This window comes from Cicer arietinum, chromosome 6 (genome assembly GCF_000331145.2).
Source record: "Cicer arietinum cultivar CDC Frontier isolate Library 1 chromosome 6, Cicar.CDCFrontier_v2.0, whole genome shotgun sequence".
In the NCBI taxonomy this organism is placed as follows: Eukaryota; Viridiplantae; Streptophyta; class Magnoliopsida; order Fabales; family Fabaceae; genus Cicer; species Cicer arietinum.
In genome coordinates this window covers 18,095,603-18,113,254 of record NC_021165.2, presented here as the reverse complement: position 1 = coordinate 18,113,254, position 17,652 = coordinate 18,095,603, and the positions used below count along the sequence as shown (strand labels likewise).

The 17,652-nt window shown below is 31.1% G+C and overlaps 2 protein-coding genes across 3 annotated transcripts; one reads left to right on the top strand and one right to left on the bottom strand.

Annotated features, from left to right (window-relative positions):
- Positions 1 to 1,363: 1,363 nt before the first annotated feature.
- On the bottom strand, positions 1,364 to 5,114 carry LOC101508785 (pentatricopeptide repeat-containing protein At4g18520, chloroplastic). Of its 2 annotated transcripts, none has more exons than XM_073370520.1 (4): positions 4,801 to 5,114; positions 4,286 to 4,614; positions 3,855 to 4,023; positions 1,364 to 3,431 (listed from the first exon to the last, which is right to left on the bottom strand). In XM_073370520.1, the coding sequence occupies exons 1-4, from the start codon at positions 4,916 to 4,918 to the stop codon at positions 1,651 to 1,653; spliced, it is 2,397 nt and encodes a 798-aa protein (XP_073226621.1). In that variant the 5' UTR covers positions 4,919 to 5,114; the 3' UTR covers positions 1,364 to 1,650. The 2 variants fall into 2 exon arrangements, with proteins under 2 accessions (XP_073226621.1, XP_004505335.1); XM_004505278.4 differs by having other exon boundaries at positions 1,364 to 3,398; positions 4,801 to 5,113.
- Positions 5,115 to 11,991: 6,877 nt separating this feature from the next.
- On the top strand, positions 11,992 to 16,838 carry LOC101508479 (protein argonaute 2). Its single transcript, XM_004505277.4, has 3 exons — positions 11,992 to 12,347; positions 12,746 to 13,919; positions 14,932 to 16,838. Exons 1-3 carry the CDS (start codon positions 12,104 to 12,106, stop codon positions 16,373 to 16,375), a joined length of 2,862 nt encoding a protein of 953 aa, XP_004505334.1. The 5' UTR covers positions 11,992 to 12,103; the 3' UTR covers positions 16,376 to 16,838.
- Positions 16,839 to 17,652: the final 814 nt, after the last annotated feature.

The following is a 17,652-nucleotide window of genomic DNA, read 5'->3' as shown; positions in this document are numbered from 1 at the left end:
TTCATAAATTATTTATAATTTTTATTTATTTATAATAAAAAACATATGAATGTTATTTTGAAAGAAAAAAAAAATTAAATAGATTACAAGGATAAATTTATCATTTTACTACAATATAAATCATATCATTTAATTATTTGTTATATATCAAATACTAAATATGAGAAACTAATTTTATGAGGTTTGTTATCATGTGGACATCAAATACATGACATGATAATTATTTATCTTATCTATATCATATTTTGTCTCTATCATGCTCTTTATCTTATTATGTTTCTATTATATCATGTCCATTAAACCGGTACTAAACAAAAGTTAAACAAGATTTATGGTGTGTTTGGTATAAATGATAAGATAGAGTTAAGATATAAGTAATATATAAAGACAATAATATTTTATATATGGTTTTTTATCGTTCCAATTCTACCCTCATAAAATAATGATTATTAAAATATAACCCAACTAAATAATTTCATGTTTACATGTATATTGAATTAGTTTACTATATATAAACAACTTAAATTAAATCAAAATTATCTAAAAAATGGAACATATAAAAACACTTCGGTGCAATAAAAAACAAACGGGTAAGAAAGTGTTTGTTTGAACATTAGTATGATATAAAATTAGATAAATATAAAATATAATAATGATATGGTTAACATTTATAAAATATAATAATGACATGATGAACATTGTTATATCTTTTATTTGACACATACATATGATAGTTCACCATTGTCATAAAATCATACATATTTTTTAAAATTAGTTACTAATATGTTTTTTAAAAAATTTAATATTAAATTCTATTATTTTTTATTTTTATACTGAGACTTTTTTATATTTCACTTTTGTATATTTTAAATTTTATTTTATAATACCTAAAAAGTTATCTATATCTATACCTATAATAAAAGGATATAACGTTTAGGTTTAGTCTATTTTACTTTCAATTGTACCCTTGGTAGTTATTTCAAAAATGACAATATGTAACTGCATGATATAGTTATCTCGTTATCTCAATTCAAATTCCTCATCCTCACTCTTGAAAATAGGAGCAGGGCACCAAATAAAAATAGGAGCAGGGCACCAAATAGAGAACATCCGTGAGAGAAACGTCTTAAAAAATTTACTTAATCAATTACATATATTTTATTTAAAATTAAGATAAACATTACACAAAAAATTATTTTTTATTAACCTAAATAAATGCAATAGAAAAGGAGACAAATAAGTACGGGAGTGTCTATATTTTTTAAGAATAACTGACTAAATTATTGTTCTAATCTTATAATGCTTGTTTCTAATTCAACTCATATTTGTGATAAAAATTTCAACTAGACAATGTGATACAAAATTGTACAAAATTAATTTATCATATTCTAGGTATCAAATTTCTAACCCTTACTAATATTGGTGATGAAGTGAAATAGTTTGGTACAACATTATTTCTCAAAATCATTCTTTATGCTCCCAACACCTACTGAATATCAATTATCCATTAGTTGATATACATCTAATAAGGTACATCATTGTTTCTCAAAATCTTTCTCTATTCTCCTAACACCTATTGAATATCAATTATCCATTAGTTGATATACATCTAAGTAGGTACATCCCCTTATTCTACAATCTTGCAGAAGACTAAGATGGATGCAAGTCGTGTGAAGAAGACTCGAGATCCCAATCAATGTCTCCGCAGTCGATACCTCCACATGCAGTAAGAACCGTCGCAAGAATATAATCATCCACCACAAAGCCTTCAGCTCGCATTCTATACATGAGCTTTAGAGCCTTTCTACAATGTCCATTCCTTGCATAACCCAAGATCATGGCTTTCCAAGAAACCAAATTCCTCTCTGGCATGTTGTCGAAAACTTGAAATGCGTCCGCAATATATCCGCATTTTGCATACATATATATTAAAGCACTGTTCACAAATACATTAGACAGTGCAGGGGTCTTGCTTGCATTGGAATGAATTAATTTTCCTTGCATTGGAGCTTCTAATTTTGCACATGCTTTCAAAGCTGATGAGTAAGTATAGGAATTAGGTGACACGCCTTCCTCCATCATTTCGCGCAAAAACTCCAGAGCCTCGGCTTCAAGCCCAAGCCTAGCACAGCCAGAGATTATGGCGGTCCACGAAACAACATCCCTGAAAGGCATATGTTTGAGCACATTGAAAGCTTTAGAGTATTCTTTACATCTGCAATAGAACCATACCAAAGTGCTTTCTATGTACATGTTTGTATGGATAAGACTTTTGATTTTCTGTGCATGAACCTCTCTTCCAATTAGTGAAGCCTTCATTGTGCCACACGCCATCATAACACATACAAGTGTCAATTTATTAACATATACTTTTTTCCTCTTCATTAATCGAAAAAAGTTTACAGCCTCTTCGCCAAACCCATTTCGCGCGTATCCGGATATAATGGAAGTCCAAGTAGCTGTATTTCTAACCCTCATTCTATCAAACACATTTTTAGAATTCGCAATCTCTCCACATTTTGCATACATATCAATTAGAGAAGTTCCTATAAAAACATCACTCTTGCAGATTTTCTTTATTACAGCACCGTGTAGCTGTGTCCCGAATTTCAACGCTTTGTTTTCTCCACAAGCCTTTAGTGCAGCACATATCGTATATTCATTAGGAAAGAACCCATCACCTAGCATTTGAGACAACATTAACAGGGCTTCATGTCCGAGCCCTTGTTGGGAACAAGCAGTAATCATAGTTGTCCAACATATCACGTCTCGCTTTGCCATACGATCAAATGTTCTAAATGCACTCAATATCTTGCCACATTTCGAATAAAAATTAACAACTGCACTGTCGACGATTAAATTCCTCCAGTTGCTTTTCAAGATACGAGCATGGATTTGTTTCCCCAATGCTAAATCCACTCTTTTACAACACAAATTCATGAAACAGACAAACATCTTACTATTTGGTTGAACCCCATGCTTAACTGAACCATGAAATAACTTAAAAGCTTCATCATCCAAGTTAAACTTTAAATACCCATCAATAATAGCAGTCCATGTAACTGTATCCCTTCTTGGCATGCCGTCAAAAACTTTACGAGCCTGAGCTAACTTACCCAATCTCAAATAACTACAAATCAAATTATTATTAACATAAGTATTTGAATCTCTAAAACGTTTCAAGACAATTGTGTGCACCCTTCCTACTTCTTCCACATCATTACACAACCGCAGCCAATGAGCCACTGAATCTGGATCTAAGCACTGACCTTTCTCGGCGATATTGTCTACCTTCTGGTAGGAAGCATCTAGGGGAGAGTTGATAATATCTTGAAAGTTCAACTCTGCAGCATTTAGTGCTTCATTACTCTCAGTTGCAGTGTCGTAGACTTTTACAGCTGCCAAGCATGAGTTTCGGAGTTTCGATAAATCTTGTCACATAAACATAAGGGTGACACAAAATACTAGATTAAGTAAAGAGAAAAGTTTGAACTACCCATTAAAAGTGACTCGTTCGTTAACATAACATGTAACAAGTAACATATAAAAGAAACCTAGATATGTGGGATGAAAGTGGAATATGATTTTATGGTGAATGATTTTTATCTGATTATGTTCCAATCTCAAGTCTGCTGCACCACTTTTTTGAGGTATTATCCGCCTTTCAACGTGAGACTTTCTAGTATACTAGAACAGATTATTAAAAGGATCAACATGTAACTTTACTCGCACTATAAACTGCGTTGACTCTAGAGACTTATAAAGCACTACCATTCAAAGGGTTATCATTTTGTTCCAAATACTTAAAAGCTAATTACAAAAACTGACTTAAAAGAGAAAGGATTCAGTCTCACCAGTTTGTGCTTTTGGATTATCATTATAAGATTGAGTTACTGTATGAAGATGCGCGAAAAAATCTTCAGTGAAATCTTTACGACTCCTGGAGACAATGTCACTAATCTCAGATGGAGCCCTTTTGATCATTTCATTAAGTTCACTGTGCTTCTGTATATCTTCATCTATCTGCAGAAGAGAAGTAGTTAATAAAGTTGTGCATCATAGAAGCCATATATAAACAAGAAACTTAGAAGAATGGTACTATTATCTCATAATATACAAAGTTTCACTACATTAGTCACATTTCACTTTTGTTTTTCTAGGATAAAAAATATTATTTAGATATTTGCTAGCTTGTTTGGCATTAGTCACCAATACCATAATGACATAAAGTAATGAAACTGATAAGTATAAATTTAAATTAAAAAAATAAAATAAAATGATAGACCTCTTTAAGCTTCTTTCCAATCAAGAGTAGCTTGTTCTTCATGAACATATCATCTTCACTGTCAGCTCTATCTTGACAGTGTCTGAAAAAATGAAGCCTGATATCACTCCAGTTCTTGTTGAAAACTAACAACCTTCTCCAATCAGTCAATTGAGAATCATCCACCATGAAAATCTCAATTAGCTGATTAAAATCTCTAATCATTTGGTTGTTATCCAAAAACCCTATGTGATCATTGACATCCCTTTTCTCATCACCTCCAGTGGAATTGGAAGCATCACAAGAACAAGCAGCAATTGGAAATGAATGCTGTTGATATTCTTGATCAACTAAAAAGTCATCATAACAATTAGTTCAAGAGAGACAAGTAAAATAGTAAATTTAAATTCACTAAATGTATTACAGACAAAATATATATATTAAATACCTTCAATTAAAAATAATGATAATAATAAGTATGAAATAACTTAAACAAATAATAAAAAAATAAAAAAGTAGTAGGTGAGTGGAGTGACCTGTTTTGTAAGAGAAATGGGAGGATAAGGAGAAGGGTAAATGTGGAGGTGGTTTAAGAGTGAGAAAGTTGGGCGGAAGAGAATAACAGGATGATTGAGGAATAATACGTAACTCCATTAAAGGTAGAAGAGAAGAGAAAGAGGATAAGAAATTAGGAGTTTGAAATTTGGAAAGTGGTGAAAATGGGCAAAGAGGGAAAAGGAGCTAAGTAATAACCTCAACTGCTCAAGGATAACATTAACGAAGAAGCCCTTTCTATCTTACTTTGTCATGTCATGGCTACTAACTACTAATCTCTCCCACACCTTTTTAATCCAAATTACTACCTCCATCCATATTCCCTACTCACCAAATATAATTGTAATATCAAATTATCTTTCATTGTCAACTTGTTAGTTATTTGCAAAAAATCAAATCTAAGCAATAAAAAGGTAAATTTGTATAGGAAATATTTGTTTTTTTTTTTTTGTTGACAAGTGTTTGACTTCCTATAGAGTAATTGTTAGCAAGACTAAAACTAAACTAATGAAAGAGAATTATAGGAATATTAACGTTGGATTCAATGCGGTTGAGTTAGTAAATTTTTTGATATATTCAATACCATAAAAGTTTAAGGAATGTTTAGTTGACACATATATATTTGTTTGATATATTGAGAGAGGAAAAAAAAAATAAAGATACTCATGTGATAAATGTAATATGAAAAGAGATAAAGAAAATTGAATCCAATTTTATGAAATAATTAATAGAAAATTTATATTTGAACACTCAATAATTTTCAAAATCAATTTGATATTTTATTTTATCTTTATTTATTTTTTCAGATCTATCAGTCTGCATTTATAATTTTCTCTTAAGAAAATGTATAACTAGGTGTATGTATATATGAAACATTTTGCGCAAGTAATTTTCTTGTTTGTTTAATGTCACCGTAGACTGTCTTATTTATTATAAATAAATAAAATTAGTAGATCTTGTCAAAAAAGAAAGAAAAAAAAAAGTAGATTATCTTAGTCACATAAAGAGACAAGAAAAATGGAATAAATACGTCTTAAAATTGCGGGAGCGGTATCAATTCTTCCTACTTGAATTGTTTTCAACGTCACAGGTTTTGTCCAAAACTTTGTTCAACCTTCATATAATGTTTGTTTACAAACTAATAAAATATACCTCAAAATATTCACCGTCCATGAACCAAACAAACATTCCATTTGTCTTCATTCCATGCCCAAGTCACCTTTTGTTATCTTCATTGCCTCTATAAATAAATGTTTTTTTTAAAGAGTTCGAACCCAAAACCTTTCGAGACTAATTTCTATTGTACCTCAAATTTGTCTCCTCATTCACCTTTAACACAACATAAACACATGACTTCCCTCAAAGAACTTCTCACACAAGAAGGCTTCAACCCAACAAACACACTTTCACCGCAAACAAAAGAGATAACATTAACAACATCAATCTCTTTACCTTTACACATCTGCAATGATCGAAAAAATATCAACTGCTCCAACCAAAAAGGATCTTTGACTTTGTCATTTCAACCAAACACTGAAAGATTTTGTTCAGTTTCACTTTCATCCTCTGAAACATCGAATTTCAAGTCATTGGTTTCACCGGATTCAAGAAGAGAAGGACCACCTATGAACGAAGTTGCAATCAGAGCAGTTATTGGTATCCTCAGTGATTACATTGAAAGATACATAAAAGATCAATTTTTCAGAAAAACAATATTTGAAAAGTGCAATTCTTACTTGATCCAAAGAAGGAAAGGTTCAGAATCATATGAAGAGAATGAGACTCTCGAAAAAATGAAACGTAGTTTGGAAAATATTGACAAGTTAGTACAAAATCAAGGGATCATAAAAAAGGAACTAAAGATAAAAACTTTGAGGAATTCAATTGAACTTTTAACCATAGTTGCTTCATTGAATTCCAATACCTCAAGAGAAGTTTCAACAACATGTGGAATCCCAAATTCTCATCTCTCTGCTTGTGCTCAACTCTACATGGCAATAGTTTACAAGCTTCAGAAGAACAATAGGGTTTGTGCAAGGCATTTAATGCAAGTGTTTTGTGATGCTCCGTTTTTGGCTAGAACATACTTGGTTCCTCAATTTTGGGAGCAATTTTTTCTTCCTCATCTTCTAGATCTTAAAATTTGGTATAGTGAGGAGTTTGAGATGATTTCTGCTACAAATGAATGTTATGTTGAGAAGGAAAAGAAAATCAAGTATTTGAGGAAACTGTATAATAATAATATGGATATTGGAACTATTATGTATGCGGTGTATTACAAGAAGTGGCTTAGAGTTGGAACTAATGAGCCTCCTCTTCCTGTTCTTCCATTGCCTTCAAGATCAAGTAACAGATGATCGAGAAGAATGTATCCGGATTCTATTGTTTTGAATTTGTTCATCGATATAAACTTGTAATTGACATGGATTTTTTTAGTTGGTCAAATTTACGGTCAATCCAAACATATACTAAAGTTGATGCAAGAAGTAGTTTTTTTTTTTTTTACAGTAGAAGTAGTTTCATGAAAGAAATTATTGTTTATTATTTTAGCTCACAGGGTACATTATAAATTATAATTGATTGATTGTCAAGTTAACTTTTCCTAGATGTGTATTGTTTTTAGAACTACATGCTATTCAAAGTTAATGGTTATTTGTAAGTTGTTGATTAGAATAAAGAGCAAGATGAGAATTGGCGAATGAGTAGATAATATTGGGAAATTTTACAGCACAGTTAGAGCAAGAACGGTCCAAGGCCAAGCTGCTTAGATAAAGGTTCTAGCCTACCAAAAAAGTTATTTAACAAAGAAAACAGCCTCCTAATAAAATATTTCATGATATTCATAATTATGTTATAAATTTATCTATAATTATTTGTTTGCATTTGGCAAAGTTTAGTATTTTGAGGCTTTTGTTAATAGTTCAAATTTAGTTTATACCATTGTTTTATTTAATTTTTTTTATCATTTAAATGATATATATTAAAATAATTTTAACAAACAATTAAAAATTAATTTAATCCTATGTTACAAAAAGAATTTAAAAGTAGTGTACTATAGAGTAAAATTGTTTTACATCGTGGTCTAATCATAATCCTTTAATATGTTGACGTAACGAATTATTATTGGTTGTTAGTGTAAAACAAGTTTCCACACACCTCACATCTTATTTTGTTTTGATTTACACTGAAATAGTAAAGAAACTAGTACGCTTGTGACGTTCTGTGGTCAAACTCGAGACATGGTATCGGGTCCACATTAAATTTTATTTTATATATGTGAGTGTGACCAATAAATTTTAAATTTATTTTTAGATCCATTTAAAAAAGCCTCATTTTTTAAATTCGCTTTAAACCTTCAAACTTGTCGAGTCGGGTCATCTCTCATGTATTTCTTAAAGAGTTTTTAAATTTAAAAAAAAAAATATATGAGTTTTACCGTTACAGAAGATTGGCGTGGCAGAAAGTAGCAAGAAAGAATGTTTGCTGAAACAATCCATCTTCAATAATATTTTGAGTAAATTGTGAGACTCATCATAAATTATTTAAGAGTTGCACCATTAGAGAAAAAAATAAGTTGCTTTGAAGTGGTGTGACATTGTAGACCCACTTAAGCTACTAATAATAGTTTCTATCAGTCATCGATAAAAGTCTCTCTTAGACATCTATGAAATCTCTCCCTAATAATGCAGACCACCAATGAACTAAATTCAACCATTTCAAAACACGTCTAGTATGGAAGTGTTTCAATTGTTGATTAATGTTTAAAACTAGTTTGAAAGTCTAATAATAATCGATGTCGCTCTTCCCCTTTATTTCTAGGATAAAGTGGCCCCCGACTAATTTGAAGTTTGGCTCAAAAACGAATAAAATTTGATAAAAAATTAATTTAAATATATATAAATCAAACTTAAATATAACCATAGTTTAAGAATATGAGTATGAAAATTGTTACTATGGTCCAAGTACAAATATTCTTTTACATAGTACATATTTTTTTGTATATTATAATAAATGAAAATTTTTACCATAATTAGCTTAAAGGTTTTTTTGTTTTAGTTATTATACTTTGCAACAACCATATATTTCGGTCAAAAGTGACAACCATTTTGAATGGGCTGAATTCTATTGTTTATTTACTGTGAGATAACTTGACTTGTGCAATAGACTTTGGGCCCAGCCCAATTTTCTCATTACATGATTTCTGCTTGGCAGATAATCAATGTCCCCAACCATCTTCAAAAGCAATCTGCTAACACCATTCCCTTGTTCCCTGTTTCTTACTTCTTCTCGTGCACCTGATTTGTCACGCTAGGTGATGATTGACAGTGTGATTGTTGCTAAACATAACTAACACAATTCTAATTTATTCATACGCAAACTAGATTGGATTGTCTTGACTGCTAGTTATGCGGATTATGTTTGTAGATTTACTGGTTGGTCGGTAACAAGTGTAATTGTACTTTTTCTTATAAGATACAAGTTACAACATAAAAGTATCAACAATATTAGATTTTTATCTTTTTTAAAATACCAAATTTCTATAATGTCATTTTTTATATTTTTATTTTAAATAACTATATTCTTATGTTTTTTATAATCTGTTTAACTCTTGATTAGTGCGGTGAACTAAAATTAATATATCACAATTCATTATCATTTGTAGATAAAATAATCTAGTTCATTTAATATACCACTGTAGACATACCAATATAGATAGAGTAAATAAATCTAAATATGTCTAACTTTTAAAAAACTAACATAATTCTAATCTTAAAATTCAAACAAGTAATATCTTTTATGGTAAGAATCATTAGATAAAACAAAAAATATATAAATCAAAATCCTTAACTATTAATATACTTATTTGGTTCATGTACTTATTTAGACATTTATTTATGAATAAATGGGACCAATAGCCGAAGGAACGTTTAGACATTTATCAACATCAATGATTGAAACACGTTTTTATATATACTTCAAATCGGAATTTTCTTCATAAAGTTCCATACCGCATATAGTTATTAAGTATAGTCATTTGTGTGGATTTTTTAATCAGTATACTGTTTATAAATTTTAAATTAAAAACATTTTTTTTACCTAACATGTAAATTTGTGCATTAATTATTTTGAATATTTTATTTATTATAATACATATTACTAATTATTTATTATATTTTAACTATTGGCTAAATTACATTCGTGGTCCTTTAACTTAATTTTAGGTAACGTTTTAGTCCCTTATCTTTTTTTTTTCCCGATTTAGTCCTTTATTCTTAATAATATCAAATAAAGTATGAAAATATGAGTTTATTTGAAGATTTGCGTTACGGATTTGATGAAATTTGTATTATATTGAAGAATATAATTAATTTTATGAGCTTTGATTGAAACTTTTTTTTTAATTTTTTTTAAAAAAGGATAACGTTGTTGAAATTTTAAAATATAAAATATCAAATTGTCATTTAAAATTAAAATAAAGGACTAAGTCGGGAAAAAAAAAAGATAAATGACTAAAACGTTACCTGAAATTAAGTTAAGGGACCAGAGATGTAATTTAGTCTTAACTATTCAATCGTAGTAATTTAAAGTAGTTAATATTTTATATTTTGACGATTAATTAAAATATTAAATAAGTAATTAATTATTTATATTTTAATGGTTGGTGAAGTATTTAAAGTAATTAATAGTTTAAATTTATATATGTTAAAAAAATCTCAATAAAAAATAAAGATTGATTTTTTAAAAATGATATAGTTTACCATTACCTACTTGTGTTTAAATATATTTTTGTTTTTTAAATCAAACAAACAATAGGTGCTATATAGTCATTTTGTTAAGTATTTTTTAATACGTAGGTCCTTTTTAGTCATGTTAATGTGATACATAATTGACAGGAGACAAAAAAGTAGTTATAGAAAAGTCAGTCAATAGAAGATTATGTAAAGGCCAACCAAATGAGGAAGGATCTCACAAGTTCCCCTCGTAAGATCCGGCATTTCCTCTCATTTCATTTCAACTTCTCTCGTTTACACCGGACGTACATTTCCTTTCTCCCTTACGCTACACCCCTCCAATCAATGGTAAAAAGACACGTAATACGATAAATCATCACATTCGATCTTGTTTTCTATCATATTGTGGGGTACCCAATGATGAGTTCCCGATTTTTTTTAGTTGCTCTTGTATTTCCTATTATTTTTATTAAATAACATGTCAGCAAATTCTAATATAGATTGCATCATAATTCAAAAATATTTAAAATTTTAACCGTGTCTTTTAAAATTAAATATTAGATTATTTTTGTTTTTGTAATTGCCATGTATTGATTGTATTTTTATTTTTATTCTCTGTAGTTGTTGACCAATTTTAAATATATATAATTCTTTTATAATTAGTTTTTAACTAAAATCCTGGATATGTATAATGTAAAATATGATAAATTATAAAAGTATTTAATATAAAATTAATAAAAATGAAAGAGTGAAAAAAGTATCAAATAAATTTAAAATATAATAAATTTAACCATTTTTAAAGTTTGGAAGACAAAATAATATTTAAATTTTCAGAAGTCACTGTAGCTTAAAAATATATAAATATTTCAAAAATATAATTTTAAAAAAGTATATATAATATTCTGAATTTTTATTTATTTATACGGTTATAAAATCAAAAATATTTATATAAAATAACATCTAATTAAATATCAAAAGTTTAAAATAAAATGATTTAATTTACATGCACTGTCAGTTAGTCACAAGAGTTAAATCGATAGAGATACTTGATTTTCATCAAAATTTCTTCTAAAGTTATTTCTATAAACGATTTTGATAGGACGACTTTTTGCATTCTCATTAGCAGTGCAATACAATTAAACTCTACTTAAAATTATAATGTTTAACATAATTATAAAAATATTTGAAAATATTAAAAAAAATTAAAAGAAATCATATAAAGTTATATTGGAATTTGTTAGGTAAATAATTTATAATAAGTACTTTATTATTTGATTCATCTCAAATACTTGTCATGATAATTATAATTATAAAAACCTAACATGATAATATAATATAAAAAAAGAAAATTGTGTTATCTATTTTTGATTCTTATTCTTAATATAGTACATTCTACACTTTTGCTAAGTCTAACGACCTGCTCTATAAATGACCCTTAAATCTTGATTCTTGCTTGCTAAGCTGTAGTGTAGTGTGCGCGCGCGCCGGTTACTGTCATTGAGTTAAGTTTACTTCCTCCCCATTTACTCCAATTTGAATTTGTTCCCTCCCAATGGAAAGAAGCGGAGGCCACAACCATAACGGTAATGGCAGAGGCAGAGGCAGAGGCAGAGGCAGAGACAGAGGAAGAGGAAGAGGAAGAGGCAGAGGAAGAGAGTTTCATCAGCAACACCAATTTCAACAAACTTGGCAACAAAGTCCAAATCCAACTTCATCTTCATCTTCATCTTCAAATCCTCCTCCTATAACTATGCCTCATAACCGTCAACCTCAAGTCCAAACTCGTCCACTTCCATGTATTAATCTTGAATTTCATTTTTCATTTCTGTACTCTAATGTATGTGATAGAACCCTAATCTTTTTGTGCAAAATATGTTCCATGACGTAGTGAAGGTATGGCTTCCTTGAAATATAATGTTCTTGTTCATAAAAGATAGTCACTATAGTTGTTAGCAATGTTTTATAAATTGAACCAAATTGGATGGTTCAATCGATTGAACTGTGAAATGGAACCGTCTAAGGTTCGGTTATTTCTACTCATGCATCCGATCTAATTACATCACGATGCCACTTTATTATGTTTGTTCTTAAAATCTCTATTCAAATTTCATATAGTGAAATGTGATCGGGACATATGTGTAAAATAACAATACATAATCGAAATAGCAAGTAATATATGTGTTTTACTGTGCAGATATTGGAGCTCTAAAAATAAAAGAGCAGCCACCGGAAAATACCAAAATTGGACCTATATACCGGCCTGACAAGGGAGGGACATTGTCGGTTCGATACTACCCACTTCATGTGAATCATTTTCCGGTGGCCTTCAATCCACAAAGTATTATCATGCACTACGATGTGGATGTGAAGGCTACTTTGCCACCGAAAGAGGGTTTGCCTCCGAAGAAGATTTCCAAGTTTGAATTGTCCATGATCAAGGAAAAGTTGTTCGCTGATAATCCTCAGACACTACCTTTGTCGAAGACTGCTTATGATGGACAGAAAAACATCTTTAGTGCTGTGCTATTGCCCGAAGAAACTTTTACTGTCGAGGTCTTAAAAGGAGAAAATGTAAGAGCTGTTTCCTATACAGTTACTATAACGCTGGTGAACACCCTCGAGCTTCACAAGTTGAGAGATTACCTCAATGCTAGAGTGACTTCCATTCCAAGGGATATTTTACAGGGAATGGATTTAGTGGTGAAGGAGAACCCGGCAAGGCGCACTGTTTCTTTAGGACGATGTTTCTTTCCCCCTGAAAATCACATGATGCAGAAGCAACTTCAACCCGGAATAATTGCAGCTGAAGGATTTCAACACAGTCTCAAGACCACTGCTCAAGGTTTATCTTTGTGTCTTGACTATTCGGTTATTTCTTCTCCAAAGCCAATCGGAGTCTTGGAGTTCCTCAAAGAATATATTCGGGGTTTCAATTTGGGTGAGTTTCGTAAATATAAGAAACGTGTCGAGGATGCACTCATTGGATTGAAAGTAAATGTCACTCACAGGACAACCAAACAGAAATACACCATTGCTTCATTAACACCTAAGGATACACGCCACCTTACTTTCACTACTTTGGAGCAAGAGGCCCAAAACCCTCCAGGAAGCACCTCTCTTGTTCAGTACTTTCAAACTAGATATGACAAAGATATTAAACACCAAGATATTCCTGCATTGGTTTTTGGGGGAAAGAAGACTAATTTCGTGCCTATGGAATTTTGTATCTTGGTTGAGGGTCAAAGATTTCCCAAAGAGAAATTGAACTTAAATGCCAACAATTACTTGAAAACTATGTCCTTAGCTATTCCACAGCATAGGAAATCTACGATACAAGGGATGATGAATTCTGGTGATGGACCGTGCGGGTAAGAGGAATATAATTTCATTACAATGCTTTTTGGAACTTGAATTATTTTCTGTAGTTTTTTTATAGTTAAATAAAATGTTGCATTCTTTGCTTCTTTTTTTATTAACTTTGTTAGCTCAGCTTAATTTGACTAATTGTAAACTTCTTATTTGAGTGATTAAATGGATTTATCTTTGGATGTATACCGGGCAAATGAATTTTACCACACTTTAATTAGATGCTTGTTGAGATGAATATGCATATTTTTATACATGGAAAAATGGCTTCAAATATGAGCTTTAGTTGCATATGATACAATGGCTCTACCAGATTTACAGAAAAAAATAGGTGTTTCTTCTTACACTCACTTTCTCGTCATTTGTCAGATTATTATTTTGCTAAATATATTATGCCAAAAATATTATTGTTGAATGTAAGTGTTTTCTGGAACTTGGTTGCAGCCTTTTCTGGTTCTTACTTACAAATGATGGAATGATGAAGTTGGATAATTAAGTGCTTGTGTGAAACTTCTTTTAACTTGCTTTGGTTTTTTGTTGGTATGAATGAAGCATTGTTGGCACAAATGGTTCTCTGTATCTTCCTTTTGTCCTGATTTGTACTTTCCAACAACGTTACTTCTTGAAAAATCAATTCATTCTGTTTTCTCAAGTTGAAATTAATTAAGCATCAGTTGCTTAGAACACATGCTGCAATGTTACATGCATTGTGCATTGTCTCCACATTTGTTGGCTTGATTGTGTTTAAACTGATTTGGTGCCATAGATGCAAGTTTGTGTATACTCAACAAAAACCTCTCCTTGTAAAGCACTAGAATCGGAAATGTGATGACCCTATTGGAGTATTGATTTCCTTTGTAATGGGTCGACATATGACTTTATACTTTGTGTATCATTATAATTATGAGTTTATCTTCTCGTATACAAGTCACCGTATTATTTTGATTCACCCTAGCTTTATTTTTTTTATTTAATTTGTCTGAGAGAGATTCCTAATAAATTATTTTTTGGCAGCGGTGATATTCTTCAGAATTTTGGAATGGATGTCAGCACTTCCATGACAAATGTGACCGGACGCGTAATTGGGCCTCCAATATTGAAGTTAGGTGATCCAAAGGGAAATAGTACTCCTATAAAACTGAACCCAGAGAAATGTTATTGGAATCTAGTTGGAAAGTCAATGGTAGAAGGAAAACCTGTTGAGTGTTGGGGCATCATTGATTTTACCAGCAATTTATCTTCTTGGTGCAAATGGAGATTAAGAGACGAACAGTTTGTTCACGATCTTATGGATAAGTACGAAAAGTTGGGCATTGACATGATGCAGCCTGTTTGTTATGAGTATTCTGCAATGTGGAAACTTGGGGATTACAATTCACTATGTGAATTACTTGAAAAAATAAAGGATATGGTTAAAAGAAAATGTCGGCGGCAGCTGCAATTTCTGCTTTGTGTGATGGCCAACAAGGACCCAGGATACAAGTGCCTCAAGTGGATTGCTGAGACTAAGGTTGGCATAGTGACACAGTGCTGCTTATCTGGTAATGCTAATCAAGGGAAAGACCAATATCTCACAAATCTTGCTTTGAAGATCAATGCAAAAATTGGAGGCAGTAACGTAGAGCTCATTAATAGGCTCCCACACTTTGAGGATGAAAGTCATGTTATGTTTATAGGGGCTGATGTCAATCATCCAGGTTCTCGGGACACAGATAGTCCATCAATTGCTGCGGTGGTTGCCACTATTAACTGGCCGGCTGCAAATCGCTATACAGCACGTGTTTGCGCTCAAGAGCATCGGACGGAGAAAATTTTGAATTTTGGAGAAGTTTGCCTTGAGGTTGTTAGATATTATGAGAAGTTAAACAAAGTCAGGCCCCAAAAAATTGTTATATTTCGTGATGGTGTTAGTGAGAGCCAATTTCACATGGTCCTCACTGAGGAGTTACGAGATTTGAGGACAGTGTTTCAGCACTCAAATTACTTCCCAACTATCACTCTTATTATAGCACAAAAGCGACATCAAACTCGATTGTTTCCTATTCATAAGGGGGACAGGAATGGTAATTTCAATGTGTTACCTGGTACAGTTGTGGACACAACGGTGGTACATCCTTTTGAATTTGATTTTTACCTTTGTAGTCACCAGGGAATTCTAGGTACAAGCAAGCCTACTCACTATCATGTCTTGTGGGATGAGCACAAGTTTAGTTCTGATGATTTGCAGAAACTCATATATGACATGTGCTTTACCTTTGCAAGGTGCACTAAACCTGTATCTTTAGTCCCTCCAGTGTACTATGCTGACCTTGCTGCATATAGAGGAAGGCTATACTATGAAGCAAGCTTGTTGGCGCAATCATTACCTATGGCTTCTTCTTCAACTGCGTCAATTTCAAATGATCCCGGGATTTACAAGTTGCATCCTGATACGGAGAACATGATGTTCTTTGTCTGAAATCTGCATCTACTCGTTCTTTTATGGCAGAAAAACTATTAATGGTATAACTTCTCTGCTCTCCATGCATTGAGACAATATACTTTTACTGCTTGAAGTAACTATGTAGTTTTTTTTTTCCAAGTAACTAAGTAGTTTTTTTTTTTTTTTTCCATGTAACTAAGTAGTTTTTGTTTTTCATGTAACTAAGTAGTTTGTACGTGAATGTAATGGATTGTGTCTTGTCCTTTGTGATATGATCTCTAGTAAGGCTGAAAATGGGTCAGTGGGCTATAGTAATGAGAAGCTCACTATTTGGCAGTTAGTTAGTAGTGGAGGGAATATGTGTGGTAGCAATAGGAATCGTTACCAATTATGTTACAATCATTAGTGTGAGGTGTCAAATGCTTTCCATTTAATAGTTGTAGCCAATACCTAGCTTTTCCATTTAATAATATGCAGGGATAATTACACTGTTCATTTACTTTGAGGTGTCAAAAGCTTGTTATTTTAGTTCGTAATTGGTGTAGTAGACTTAGAACTGTCAATAAAGTCTCAAAGTCTCTTCTCAAAAATCTCCTACTAAGCCTTTAATATTAAGTCTCTATTAAAATAAATTTTTTAAAAATCCCGACCTATTATTTCTTAATTTTGTGACCAACATTAAAAAATTATTTTTTTAAAAAAAATTATTTTAAAAAAAAGTATCTTTTTTTATTGAATTAAAAAAATTTCAACAAAAAAAGAAATTGTAACTAATTGTAAAAAAATTGATACATTGAGCAAAAATAAAATATTATCTCCCTCTTTTCATGTTCCTACCTTAAGACTATTAGACTTTTTGTTGGGTAAAGCGTGTGTATTACACTAAGCTCTACCTCATCAATCTATCTATTGGATGCAAATGGGTTAATCGGTAAATCTCTTTCAGAATACTTTGGAACCTTTGAAGTGAACTGCACATTCACATCAACCATATCAATTTTACAGAATAAAGTTCATTCATCCACCCTCGTGCACTAGAGAAAAGAAGAAATAACTCATAAATATTTTTGACAAAATTTTTATTCATGTAACATGAAATTTTGTGTTCTTCTTTAGCCTCTAAAGTATCTCTATAAATATAGAAACTCATATAAATTGATGAGAGAAAACAATTATTGAAAAAATTGTATTATTTGGTAACTTAGCAGATGCATTGGTTCGATGGCTAACATATGCATTAAACTCAAGCATTGCAACCACTTGATCAAGTGATATATTAAGTTATTGAATTTTGCTATATTAATCTAACTATT